Consider the following 14,100-nt stretch of genomic DNA (forward strand, 5'->3'; position numbering starts at 1 on the left):
TTCGACCGTGGGAATTTGGACTCGATTCAGTCAAAGAAATATTTTAATAGCCACTGCCAATGCACATGTCCATGTAAACGGACAATACTGAACAGATCATGAAGTAGATAAGGATAGTTCACATTGGATCGTTCCAAGTATGCTATGTCAAATCTTTTTCCATAACTTTTCAAAAAGAAAAAAATTTCATAAACGGACAGGATTAAACATGAGCATGCATTGGTCTAATTCACCAAGTTTATGATTATTTTGGATGATCTTTACTCTATCTATAGGTTTGATTCAAGTTTCATAACATATAGCTGATTACACATGTTTGTTTTATCCGACGTTTTACACAATTCATACAAAGAATTAGATAATAAATCGTCTCGTCTGCCAAACTATACCTAAACATATTAAATACGAGCATAATTGGTTTGGTTCACAGAGTTTATGGCTATTGTTGCGTATGCTATGAAGAGTGACTCTGAACCCAGAGTTTCCTAATGGCTAGTTAGCTTGTCAAACATAGAAAAAAAAATTCCCATAAGAACACATGATTGTTAGATAAGTTTGTTGCGACTTTCCAGTCATGATAGTTTGAATTTTACTTCATCTCTACTCAAATATTTCCAGATATATTTGAAAAGTTTTGATTATTTGACAGTTGTGTTTCAAAATTTTGATCTTCTATGTGAAATGATGATGCAGGAATCAAAAATATTATCAAGGTTTTGTCACGATTTTAATATCGAGATTTCAACTTTGAAACGAATGCTTTCTATTCCAATATGAGGTGTATTTAGAATCGAACAACTTGGGAAAGGTTCTAGCTCGTGGTGGTTTTGATTCCAATCGGTTTAAAGTCAAACTAATTTAAGCCAAAATATATTCCTTTAAATTTTAGTGGTTAAAAATTTGAAAATCACATTACGGAATATACAAATATTTATTTTTTTATTAAAAATAAAAATAGATGTTAAATTTAAGAGCTTGATTAATTGTCATAAGTTCAATTTCAACTATCATCATTTTTCGGACGAGTTTGTTACAGAAGACTTGCCCATCATGATTTGAAGGATACTTCGTTGGTCCGAGAATTAATCCAGTGTGCTTGAATGGTAGCGGCATCGAGTTCCCACATCATCATAACAAAAGTAACACTTATAACTCAAATTAGCATGTATTACACAGATTTATTTCATAAAAATGTAACAAAAAAAACAATATTTTTGCAGTGAAAAATAATATTTTAGATATAAAAATTAATATTTTACATGAGTCGAGTTAGAGATTCGTCTCATAAATTTTGACACATGAGATGATATTTGTTTTAATAGCCTGAAAACTATTAGAACAACTCGCGAAAAAGATTTTATAGAGTTTATTCATCCTTCTACACTCTAAAAAAAAAACAATATTTTTTCAGTGAAAAACAATATTTTAGATATAGAAATTAATATTTTTCACGAGTCGAGTTGGAGATTCGTCTCACAAATTTTGACACATGAGACGACCATATATGAGTTTTTTTTATTCTTTGTTTGTATAGGTCGGGTTAGAGTTTAGAAGAGTGAATAAACTCTATAAAATCTTTTTCGCGAGTTGCTCTAATAGTTTTCAGGCTATTAAAACAAATATCATTGAAAAACTAGTTTACTAGATTACTAAAAGGTGAAAAGTACAGAAACGGTCCAATAATGCTAGTGATAAACATATGTTTAAAATATGAATTCAATAAGTATCAACGGTTGGAAAAGATAAATAATTAAAAGTAAATGTTGTAAATGATAAAAAGATTTTTATGGATGTTTGGAGACTCGACCTCTTGCGTCATCTCTTCTTCTACTTTTTCACTAAAAGAATTTGGCTTTACAACGTCTTATAACAGCTCACTTCAACTAAGATTTTTCGTTGAAACACTTAGTGATCATTTACAACTCTGGCTGCTCAAGAATTCTTGATTCACGAGATACTTACAAACAAAACCAACATATAGCTTGTAACAATTTGAGTTGGTGAAGTAGCACAATGATGATCCTTGAAAGATCTAATATGAATTGTTGAGTGTATGATTAGTGAGAGGCTTGAAAATGTATAACTTTAAGAATGTTCAAAGATCTTTAAGATGCGGATAAGACAATACGCGAGTTTGAGAGTAAGAGCGTAAGTGTCTTTTTTGAACTTAATCTGCATCTATATTTAATTGAAAAACTTAAACGGTCGGTTATACTTTTCAATGATAGCTTGTACCAATTCCCGATAGAGTGATCTAGTTTCTATCAAAATTCTACATTGCAATAAATGTTATTTAATATTCTCTTTGTTTTTTGAATAGCCTCTGGAAAAATAATTTAACTTTATAAATACTATAAAACTTTGTCACATTGGAAGTTGTTGTGATACTGTAGTCTTATACCAAATAAGTTGTTCAGAACGATTGAAAAAAAAGTATCCATTTTATTTTGTACATTTCTGACCGACGGTCGAATAGTGACGATCAACATTGAATATTTATTTAACAGATTGTTTCAGTCAAATCTTTGAGTGATCTGCAGCTGAAAAATATTAAATAACTTGAGCGGTCTGACTTCTTCATCAGCTGTCGTAAACATGAAATTATAAAACAATGTAGTGACTGGTTGACTAGTTTTTTTTTAACCGTTCAATGTTGTTATTTTGTCAATTACCATAATTGAGAGTAAAAAATATATTCTAACATTGTTAATGAACTTTTACTAAAAAGTTAATTAAAATGTAAATGGTTCAACAAGTACTATAAATATGCTACACATCAAAATCAAATCGAAAAATTTAGTAATTCACAAATCTTGTATTGTTTGAAAGCACACATATGGCAATTTGGTCTGCATATATTGTTTCATGGCTTATACGAAAGCAAAGTGCAACCACAAGCAGAGGATTTTATTTCCTCGGATGTTTATTTTTATTTTTATTTTTATTTTTAATTGAAGATTATGGTTCTTGGCACAATAAATCTAGATTAATTCAGAATCGCATCCACACAAAATTATATTAGATACATCAAATCTGTAATTTGGTAAGATGTCATTGTTGCATTGAGAATATAGCTAGGGTTTGGGGAAGGGGGGGTGGGGGACCCTTTACTTAACCTCCAATGAAACCCTCCAATTTTTTTTGTAAATCTTGCCTATTTATTTCTTTTTCCACTTCAAAATTTAAAATAAAATCCAAAAATGGAATTCTTTTGATTGATTCAAACATGATAATTAATTATTCGACGAAAAATGAGGTAAATGAAGTGGAAAGTTGTTGAAGCAATGATGGTTTCAATCATGGAATTAAGTCAAAATTAGATATGTGGTCCATTAAATCTAATTTTGCCTCGTTCAATCTATGGGTGATGGGAGTCCACCTTTTTATTTATATACAATTTTTTTAGGGATTGATTGATTGTATTTCTTCATAATATATATCTAAATATTATAATGGCCTTCTTTTAAATTATCTTTTTCAAGATTTACATTCGATTTTCTTTAAATAAATTTAAATTATGACATAAAGTGAACTAAATATCTATTTAAATTTTCACTCATCAAAACATATACATTGACATGTAATATAAAATATCCAAAGGAGGGAACAAAGATACAATCGAGTCCAGTCTACTCGAAAAAATTTAAAATAATCGAATTCAAGCTCGACTCGATAACTTATCGGGTTACTTGAGCTCGAGAAACTCAATTTCTATTTTACGTGAGCTACTCGAACAGATCCATCATATACCTGAACTCGACTCGAATACGAGATCGAGCTACTCGAACTCGTTCAAACCGAGCTGAAGTCCTAATTTTGACCGAGCTTGAGTTGAGCTACTCATTTGCAACCTAAGAGGGAAGACAAATGTAGATTTCGAAGTAGTGCGAACTAGCTAATGTGATTACAAATAGTTTTTAATAATTTAATATATACCTAAAAATAAAATAAAAGTAACTAGCCTAACGCCTCCAACTCAACTGGTTGAACAGCACTTCTTGAACCTCGACTATGACCAAAAGAAAAGAACGATCTTTTAATTCTGCAGCTGCTGCAACCTTCATTTGCACTCGAAGTCTCAGTACCGATTGCGTCCCTTTTCTGATTTATTATCTGTTGAACAGCTAAATACAACTGTCTATCGTCCGCTGAATCCATGGAGAATGACCTTCGAAATGACTGAAATACAGGGAAATGCTCATCTTTCTGCCTACTGTCAATGCACTCATCTCCCATGCTTGAATTATGGGTTAATTTCTTGGATTGCTTCCGTAGAAACTTGGGTTCGAACTTCAACGGTGAAGGGGTTATGGATAAAAACTCGCCGGAGTTCAAATTTTCTTCTATCCCATGTAATGCTGGATTGGGATGGCTCTGGAGATTAGATCCTATTTCAATCACCACATAATCTTCATCCCTTCCTGTGAAGTTATCAGTGTGTGGATTTTGATATTGAGGAGAAGGATTTGGAGCAAGAATTGCTTGACTTGTAGGAATGGCCGAAACGCTTGTTCTACAAAGTGGGCAATTGGCGTTGTTTTGAAGCCAAACATCTATACAATCAATGTGAAAGAAATGGCCGCAATTTGGGATGATTCTCAGCTTCTCTTCTTCCTGAAATTCAATCAAACAGACGGCACATTCGCCAGAGTTTCGGACTTCTGACTCTTTTCCTTTTCCTTTGTTGAACTTAAAAACTGGGATTGATCTGATCGCAGCTTCGTTCAGCCCAAGATTTTCTGGCACCTGAGAGCCAGAAGTTAAATGGTTTTCAACAAGATGTCTTCTAGAGGATGAAAACCGGCCTAAAAGATCAACTCGGTGCCAATTCAAGCAACACTTGATCACAAAGACATAGTAGCCAACCAGCAAGAAAGATGTCGCTAAAATGCCAATAACGGCAACTGCGATAATGGGGAAGCTAGCATGCGAAGAAGATAAAGACGAGCCAAAATGTGAAGATGGCGGACTCTGAATGGGAGGGAGTGACATGCTATTCCGATTAAAGGATTTTATCACAGAAATAAATTCAGAGATACAGATTCAAAAATTTCCAGCAAAAAAGAAATGTGTACAACATTAAGATAAAGCACTACAAATCATCCATGAACTTGAATTTCCTTCCTTCCAAACCATACTTGAGATCAAACACCCGGAAAAGATTTGAAAACATGAGATTGCCACGCTCTGAAGTTCTGAACTGTCGCGAACGTGTTATTTGCTCATAAATGATGGGGAAAAAGGTAGTCTACTTTCAAAAATATAAAAAAAAAAAAAAGGGAATCCCAATTTGAATTTAAGCAGATAGTAGTTGGAGATGATTTGTGTGGGGAAGAGAAAAGAAGATGGGTAATACGAAGTTCGGACGTGTGAATGTATATATATTTCGGTGGACCTATTTTTAAGGTGGGAAAACGTATATGTGCCCAAAGAAAGTGTGCAGATGGTTGGTTAAAAGGTATCTAATCTTCTTAAGAAAAGAAATTTGGCTGCCAAAAAAATTGTTATACATATTTAAAATTTCTGCTGGATGGAAAAATTACGTATTTCTTTATGAACTTCTTACTTCATATTTGCTAGCTTGTTTAGTTCAAAGGAGATGAAGGGGCCAATGCGTGTTGGAGTTGGGCGTTTTTTGAATCACATATGGATGACTGGAATTTGGATATATGTCGGAAGAAGTAGCCAAGAAATTGCCAAAAAAACGTCCAATCGGGTCCCAATCTAGAGACGCACCCGTCAATTACTCGATTGAGATTGAAGTAGTCCTATTGCATATATACACGAAAAGTCAAATTCCATGTAGAAAAGACATCCAAAAAAGTGAAGAAATAAGAAATATGAGGGGAAAAAGGACCGGCACCTTCCATGCTTTACTTGTTGACTATAATTAATAGGACAGCTACACATCGAGCGAGCCCGAGGAACAGAGTGGTTGTTCATGTTCAAGCAAAATCTTCCTTTTTTTTAATCTTTCGAAAAATTAAAATAGCCACTCTAATTTAGTTATTTTTATCAAAGATGATTTTTATGATAAAGAAATTAATGTGTTGTTGTCGTGCGATTCTTTACATTAGTATTGGTTTGAAAAATTATCCTCTAATTGTTGTGACATGGTCAAAGGTTGAGGTCTGTTCTGGCAAGAAAGACATCTGTTTTGACGATATCACAAATTTTCCAAATTGCCTAAAAGGAAAGTGGGATCGACCATTTATTTTCTTTGTTTCCAAGTATTTAATGCACATATAATTTTTTTTAAAAAATGTTTATTTTTTAGAAACAAATGAGGTACCATTGTACTAGTTTTCTAAATTTATTTTAAAAAAAAATTTAAGAAATAATTTATTAACGTTAAATTGTTTGGTGAGATTGACTTGGTTCTCGAGGAATCTTTTACAGGGAAAAAAATGTTAAAAGAACACACATCTTGGTCAATACGTTATTGACTTTCTGATCAATCCTTCCTGTACATATGTCTCTCTGTCTCTAACTCCAAGATTTTTAAATCTCACAGTTCTGACCATTTTATTAAATTATCTATTAACTTAAAAAAAAAAAAAGATTCCATACTAGAAGTGCATTAGCGATTTTACTTGAAATTATTTCTGACGGGAGGTTTTTGTAGGGAACATTATAAAGACAAAAATTTATGTGAAACGATTTTATAGGTCATATTTTGTGAGACAGATCTTTTATTTTGGTCATCCATGAAAAAATATTAATTTTTATGATAACTGGTGATACTCTCATAAGAACCCGGGTCATGGATGACCCGAGATATTCAATGGATACCCAGATCAGGCAGGGTAAGTCTGCAGAAAGAGTTCATCAGAAGTCGGGCAGGGGTATGCCCTGGAAGCTTTCTCCCCAGGTAATCATGAGCCCGGGCTCTCATTCAAGTTCTCGGTCCATGACTCACTACTCGGATTGCTTCGATAATAGTACCGCACTCGAGTGGGTAGGTAAGGGAGATCTTATCTTGATAAGCGTATATGACATAATCCTAATGACTTTATGGAAAATATAGGTCGACATGACACTAAAAACGAAGTACCCCTTGATTTTTCTTCTAAATAACAAGTTCATTGTGCATTAAATTTTGAGACATATGTTAACACACACATATTTACACCATTAGCACTTATTTTTCTCTAAGATACACTGATTATCATCTTCATCTACTGACTTAAGCATCGGAGTGGCCATGCCGAACACTCATCTGACGTCCATTCACGAGTTCATCTTCATGTTTGTAGGTTATGTGTGAAGCTACATCCTTTGCTCAGTTTCCTTAAACACAGATCATCATCCGATAGATTGTCCCGACCTTGCTCACACAATTCACCCGGATATCATCATTAAGAGTATTACTTTTTATTGTGGATATCGGTAGGGTTGACTCGTCTCACAGATAAAAATTCGTGAGACCGTCTCACAAGAGACCTACTCCACTATAAAATAGCTCGGCCCCTATATTTACAATAAGTTGATTAAATTAACTTCCCATGTCATATTAACAAAAAAATTAAATTATATTTAAATATTACATATATTTTCTTAATGTTTGTGAAAATAACAAATAAATCTTATAACTTCTAATATTACATACACCAGCTCTGTAGGGTTGTATCTTTTATCCCTGAAAATGTAAGATATACAGAAACTTATTGGGCAGTGTTTGGTTTGCTTGATTAGGTGAGTTTATTTTTTTTAAACCCACCTAATCACTCGTTTGGTTCGATTTTTATTAAACCAAGTCAATCCCTCCTATGAATGATTAGGTTATATTAGGTAGGTTAAAATAATATCTCCTCACCCCCTAGGATTATTTATCCCACTCTTAATACCTCCTATTTTTCCAATTTTACCCTTCTCTTATATTCAAACTCACCACCGCCTCCCGTCACCGACCGCCGCCGTCGCCGGCGCCCGACCGCCGCCGGCCGATTTTTCCGGCCCCTCGTTTCAGGCCGCCGCCCCCGTCAGCCGCTTCCGGCCGGCAGGCCGCTGCCGCCACGAAGAGAAAGGGCAAATTTGTCTTTTTATCAAAAAATTCAAAATTATCCTACACTTAAAAATCGTACCAAACATAATATTATTTTACACCATATATTACAATCCTACCACAATCATTTTCTTTATCATTTATATACTAATCATTAGTTTATCCTATCCTTCTAACCAAACGTAGCCTTGATGTAAATTGTAAGATAAATACAAACTTGACAAGGGTATTTATAATTTTTGAAATTATTTTTACTTTTCACAAATTTAAATATATTTGGATTTTTTTAGCTATCCTTTTACAATACTGCAAATAAGGGAGATTTATGGCACTGCCCCTTTGATTGATTTCACCAAGTTCAATTTATAATTTATTCTAAATAAAGTCACCTCCATTTAATTGTCTAAGGTGCTCTTGATTCTCAATTCTCCGAAAGCTTTCAAACAAACATCAAAAATATCTATTCTCACAACATGCATACACATCATTTCAGACAACATAAGCTCATCGCATAATAAGGTTATCTCCAATCCACTGCACTACATTCTGCACTACATTAGTGTTACACTAAAATCATCTCCAACCATATTGCACTATATTCTACACTATAATAGAATATTCCAAGAATATTCTTTTTTTTTCAATATTAATATTTATGTTTTATGTTAATTATTTATAATTTGATAATATAATGATAATTAAATATTATAATTTATATATTTAAATATTTTAATTTAAATATTAAAATTTATATATTTAAATATTTTAATTTATATATTAAAATTTGACGTAATTTTTTTTAAATGACAACTTCGGATCTTATTTTGAAGATATTGGAGGATCGGGGTCTGGTTTATCGCATTACTAAAAATCTTTTTTGACGTAATTTTTTTTATGTTTCGTAATTTTTTGGTTTGTTAGTTGTCGTAGTTTGTTTATTGTTTCGTAATTTTTGTTGTTTTTTGTTCGTAATTTGTACCATTTTAACACATTATTCATTTAATCTGTGTTTTTTTATTTTTTATTTTTACACTTAATTAATTTCTAATCAAAATATTAAAAAATTTATAATTAAAATTTCAAAAAAATATTAATTAATTAAATATTAAACACTTATATTAAATTAATCAAAATAAAAACTAAAAAAAAAAATTGTGGCGCAGCAATTTGTGGAGCAGTTTGTAGAGCTGCTCCAATCCAGCGCCATTTTTGGTGCTGGATTGGAGTGAAAAATCATGGCACCATGATTGGAGATGGTCTAATACATACATACATACATACATACATACACACGTATAAATACAGTTTTAATATGTTAATATATGTTTATTAATTTAATACTAATGGCCATATATTATTTAATTCGAATTAGATTTTTACAATTTTTTTTATGTTTGCAGCTAAGGATTGTGATTGAAGTGTCTATGGTTGACCTCAAATCTCGCTCCGAGGCCATGAAAATTGATGTTGGTGTATCGGGTAAGCCACGATTATGTAGAAATTAATTATTTTATCATGATTGTTGTCATTTGATATATACACCAGTAAAATAAAAGAGAAATATGTTTTGATACACTAGGCGTGGCCAGAACAGGGCCGGAGAAGAACCAAGTGGAGGTTGTGGATTGATAAGAAAGAACGTGGCGTATGCGGAGATTGCGAGTGTAGGCGAGGCCAGGAAAGAGGAGGAAGCCGCCACCAGTTGTTTTCAGCACCAGCACCAGCACCAGCACCAGCCAGTTATAGTTGATCTATTAGGGAATTTGTTCCAAATATTGCTATATGATGTTATAAATACTTAATACTTTTCATTGGTTTTATTCAATTACTGATGCAATCCTCACTTCCTAAACAACCTGTTTCCGCCTATCGGGCTTCCGAATTTCGCTGAGATCAATTACAGGAACCTGGAAGTTTGCCTTTTATCATAAGTTGACTCCTGCAACAGCTCCTCATATGGCCTAAAAATCTGGGGAATTTTCTGTATTCCAGAATCTAACAGGCCCTTGACACCAGCTTTGGTTTCATCGAAAGCCCGGAGCATTTCCATCCTGTCATATTCCTGGTTACCTCTAGAAAATCCCGGCGTTACTCCTGCCATTAGATTTAGTTGTAGAGCACTGTAGGATTAGTGTAGTACCTGGCAGGCGTGGATCATGTAACTAATTTATAGGCATAGTGGTGCTTTGTAAGTGACCTGAAGAGACGAGATAAAATAGTTTAGTCAATGGTGGGCTACTTCGTCGTTGCTGATCTCAAACAATTGACATTTGATATTATCACGTGTTAAGATTCGGTTTAAGCAATTGACTTTGGTCATATTTTTTAATCCATGTGAGGTTCTGGATGGAATATTATCTTTACTATTTTATTAGGCAAGAATTCTTGGAAAAACTTGAGTTTGAAACCAAAAATATATCGATTTTAAAATAAAAATTCCCATAATTTTAAATCTCTCCAATTCAAACACATTTTATGAAATGAATTTTACAGATATGCAGCCATCAACAGACTCTCTTTGGGCGGTGTAAGCTGTCATTACCGACGGAGAGAACCATGGCTATATTGGAGCTCGTACAACAGAGATTATACCCATGCTGAAGGAGCCCGTGGTTTCAGAGATCGTGCATGTTCGTAGAGAGGCCAATAGAATAACTCATAATATTGCTCATTTTGCTTTTATTCCCTTCATCTTTTGTTTGGGTGAACGGCAAGTTTTCTTTTATGTTGATTAAGCTGGTAATGGATGATCTAAAGTAATAAAATTGAAAGCTTTCCCGTAAAAAAAAAAAAAAAAATAGGCAAACAACAACAATGGTAGAAAATGGAGTAAGAATGCGGTCCTTGTTTTTCTATTATTCTTGAATTGTCTTTCATTATTGTGTTTGATGAAATATTAATATTTTTATTACTTATAGGGATATGGAAGCAAATATCATATTGAAAAGACAAACTGATTCACCAAAATGTTCATCTCCTTCCTGTTTTTTAATAATTAAAATATCAATAGGAGATTAAAGCCTTCGAGCTAGGATGCAGTATCTGGAAAATTCGATACTCCCTTGAATCCACGGCCCAATATGTTGGCAACGCATGAGCCAGATCAATGTTGATCAGTCCCACACACGGCACGTTGGATCTAGCAGGTGGGTACTGATCGAATTAGCCGCAGTGTCATACAATTTAGATTCGAATTCTTCCCAGATCGTACACAACAAAAAACAAGAAACAAATGTTCTGTTATTATAGCAATTTTACCATTAATCATGGCACACAGATTCTGTAAACGACAGGTCTTGAAACGTTGATTTATAACATGAAATCCAACAGAGCAGAAGTCCCACCTAGGCCTTTAGCGTTGTAGTGCAGTGAGTATTCCCTTACGGTGGTGTCCCTGTACTTTTGAGGGTGTTCTTCTGATAGCAGTTCTTTTATAGGTCCATATAACTTTGATGATGGCATCAAACCAGTAGTAAAGAAACATGCCACAGATACTCTTGGGCCAGCAAGATTTGCTACAACTCTGTGTTGGCTGCTTTTGAACTTGTCATTTGATATCAGCTGATCAAAGACATTCAAGATGACAGTATATTAACACAGGGAACACGACCATGGGGGATGACACAATTACTGAACACAAATTGGATATATACCATTTGGTCAATATCGAAAATGATGTGACACCAAATGTTATAGCTGATGAGTTATTTGACAGAAGTTTGCGAGAACCCCACGAACTAATGTTACCACATATTCATTCTCAAAGGGGTGGATCAGATAACTTCTGTAAATTTTGTTCCTACATTTTGAAAATATGATTTCCGTTTGTCTAAAAAAATGGGATAAAAACATTTGAAGTAACAGAAAGAAGAGTGCCTGTAAAAGGTCCCCAATGTTGATGACTAGAGCTCCTGGCACAGGGGTAATGTCAATCCATTGATCATGACAAAGAACTTGAAGGCCTCCTATGTTGTCTTGCAGTAGAACAGTGAGAAAGTCGTAGTCAGCATGTTTGCTTGCTCCTAATGTCAGCTCGGGCTCGGGGCATGCAGGGTAATAGTGATACAAGATGGCTAGCCCCTCAGAACAACCTATGTTGTTTAGATGATTTGGATTGAGATCAAGAGCTTCAGATAATAGCTCGAATAAAAGCCGACCCAATTTTTTCACATGCTTGGAGTAATCAATCATGATGTCCCTGCAAGGAATTCATCTTTAGAAGACTAAAAGAAGAGACCACAAAATTCTCAAGCCTACAAAATATATAACATCCATCGAGGTTTTGTATTTCACTCAAATCAAACTCTGCTGTGGATATACATAAACCTTATACTCCGGACCAGTTTGTAACTCAAATATTTTAAAATCGATCTAACTGGACCAGAACAAATAATCGTACCACAAAGCGTGTGCACCCAGTGAAAATTTAATAGTACAAATATTTGTTTTGAAACAAAATTACCTGCATGCCTCGGGCAATTCTTCTGGATTTGGAATTTTAGGAGCCATGCTGCAGTATGTAGTATCCCTCCAATTAGCCGATGCAGCACCGTACAGATCAAAATTGCTATTGTACACAACTGTTTCCATCCCATCTCTTGTGTACCATTCTTTCTTCACTTCATTATTCTGCTCATAAAACCTCCGAGTCCCAGCCAGCATTTCATCCAAAACACTCACTCCGATCCCATGATTGATCACTTGAAAGAAACCCATAGTCCCCGATGCATCACGGATTCTGTCTACTATATTTCTTCGTCGAAGCGGGTCATTTTCGATCCCATCAAGATCCAGAACTGGGATGCTGAATCCAGGATTGATGGTGGGATTAGAGTCCTTTTGAAATTTATCTGGTGGGGAAAAGAAAATTCGAGGGACTTTTGTGATTCCGGCATCAACTAGTCCCTTCACGCCAGCTTTGGTTTCATCAAATGCTTTTAGCTCGCTCATTCTGTCGAAATCATGCTCATCTTTTGGTGTAATTTCAACTGGTAATTGAGATTTATCCATTGTCTTTATTGATCCTCCGGCGCCGGACGATATTGTTGGATATTTATATGAAGTCAACGGCCAAGAGAACAAGCAAATTACGACGAAAGTCAAATTCTAACAAAAGAAATGAGATGTTAAGTGCATAAAAAAATAATCTAATATATACTTCTCATTTACACGTGTACAAGTTGAAAAGACACAAATACAATATGATATGTGTATCACATAAGATTTGAAATAGTTATTTTTTAAAATTAATTTGTATAAAACTTCTACAAACAATATATAATTGATAGATTTGAGAGGTAGTTCATCGAGAAAAAATTAATAACTGTAAAATCAGTTTGTAATTAAAGGCTTTAATTACAATGTTTTTGTATTTCAATAAATGAAACGTCAAGAGACAAATATAGGTTGTTTTATGGAGGATCATTCACTAATTAACACATTATACTTATGGTGTGTAATAAATAATGATTATACATACTCATGATTGAATAAGTTACCATAATTTATCCACTCAGCATACGTATCATATGCTGAGTGGATAATGACACTGCTCATATGAGTAACATGAACAAAACCGAAAAAGAGAGTGAGGAGTTTGTTGTTGCTCTACCATGTGATCCATCACTCAATTCTTCTCCATTGATTCTTGAGTTGCTAGAAACATGCATTTTGATTATCGAGTCTGAAAATGAACTAAAAACCGAGTGAATTTGTTTAATAAACAACAAAACTCCAAACGACCAGACTCCAGACATCGACATCTATAACAACATATTTGGAGTTATTCGATACTACCTTGGGTAATAAGGTTCATCGAGACATTGCTCAATCTATTGTATCATGTGTAAAAAATGAAACAACTCTCTAATAGCCGCATGGCAAGATCGTACAAGTAAATCTTTACTGCAGCAATGGGATGATAGGTACATTGAAGAATTCTTGACTGCACGGCGTGATGTTCATTTCATATTGGCAATCTTGGCCTTGTAAATAGCTCATCAAGGGTCTGCACCCACCTCTATGGGACAATTCCGACTCGATGTGGATGCTGCCTTCAGGGATCAACATAATACTTTTGGTGTTGCAGGAGTACT

General features: G+C 34.1%; 2 protein-coding genes across 2 annotated transcripts; both read right to left on the reverse strand.

Annotated features, from left to right (window-relative positions):
- Nucleotides 1-3,668: 3,668 nt before the first annotated feature.
- On the reverse strand, nt 3,669-5,620 carry LOC140812031 (RING-H2 finger protein ATL16-like). Its single transcript, XM_073170205.1, has one exon. It carries the CDS (start codon nt 4,990-4,992, stop codon nt 3,958-3,960), a length of 1,035 nt encoding a protein of 344 aa, XP_073026306.1. The 5' UTR covers nt 4,993-5,620; the 3' UTR covers nt 3,669-3,957.
- Nucleotides 5,621-10,959: 5,339 nt separating this feature from the next.
- Nucleotides 10,960-13,128, reverse strand: LOC140811913 (1-aminocyclopropane-1-carboxylate oxidase homolog 1-like). Its single transcript, XM_073170038.1, has 3 exons — nt 12,468-13,128; nt 11,882-12,203; nt 10,960-11,566 (listed from the first exon to the last, which is right to left on the reverse strand). The coding sequence occupies exons 1-3, from the start codon at nt 13,013-13,015 to the stop codon at nt 11,315-11,317; spliced, it is 1,122 nt and encodes a 373-aa protein (XP_073026139.1). The 5' UTR covers nt 13,016-13,128; the 3' UTR covers nt 10,960-11,314.
- Between the last annotated feature and the right edge of the window lie 972 nt (nt 13,129-14,100).

The sequence above is a fragment of the Primulina eburnea genome, chromosome 14 (assembly GCF_022965805.1).
Source record: "Primulina eburnea isolate SZY01 chromosome 14, ASM2296580v1, whole genome shotgun sequence".
Classification (NCBI taxonomy): Eukaryota; Viridiplantae; Streptophyta; class Magnoliopsida; order Lamiales; family Gesneriaceae; genus Primulina; species Primulina eburnea.

Bases quoted from the DNA above. Each gene is read 5' to 3' on its own strand.
- LOC140812031 (XM_073170205.1), bottom strand. From the start codon at position 4,992: ATGTCACTCCCTCCCATTCAGAGTCCGCCATCTTCACATTTTGGCTCG.
- LOC140811913 (XM_073170038.1), bottom strand. From the start codon at position 13,015: ATGGATAAATCTCAATTACCAGTTGAAATTACACCAAAAGATGAGCAT. The intron at 12,204-12,467 runs GTAATTTTGTTT...AATTCCTTGCAG, and splicing joins GAATTGCCCGAGGCATGCAG to GGACATCATGATTGATTACT. The intron at 11,567-11,881 runs GCACTCTTCTTT...GTCTTTGATCAG, and splicing joins ACATTGGGGACCTTTTACAG to CTGATATCAAATGACAAGTT.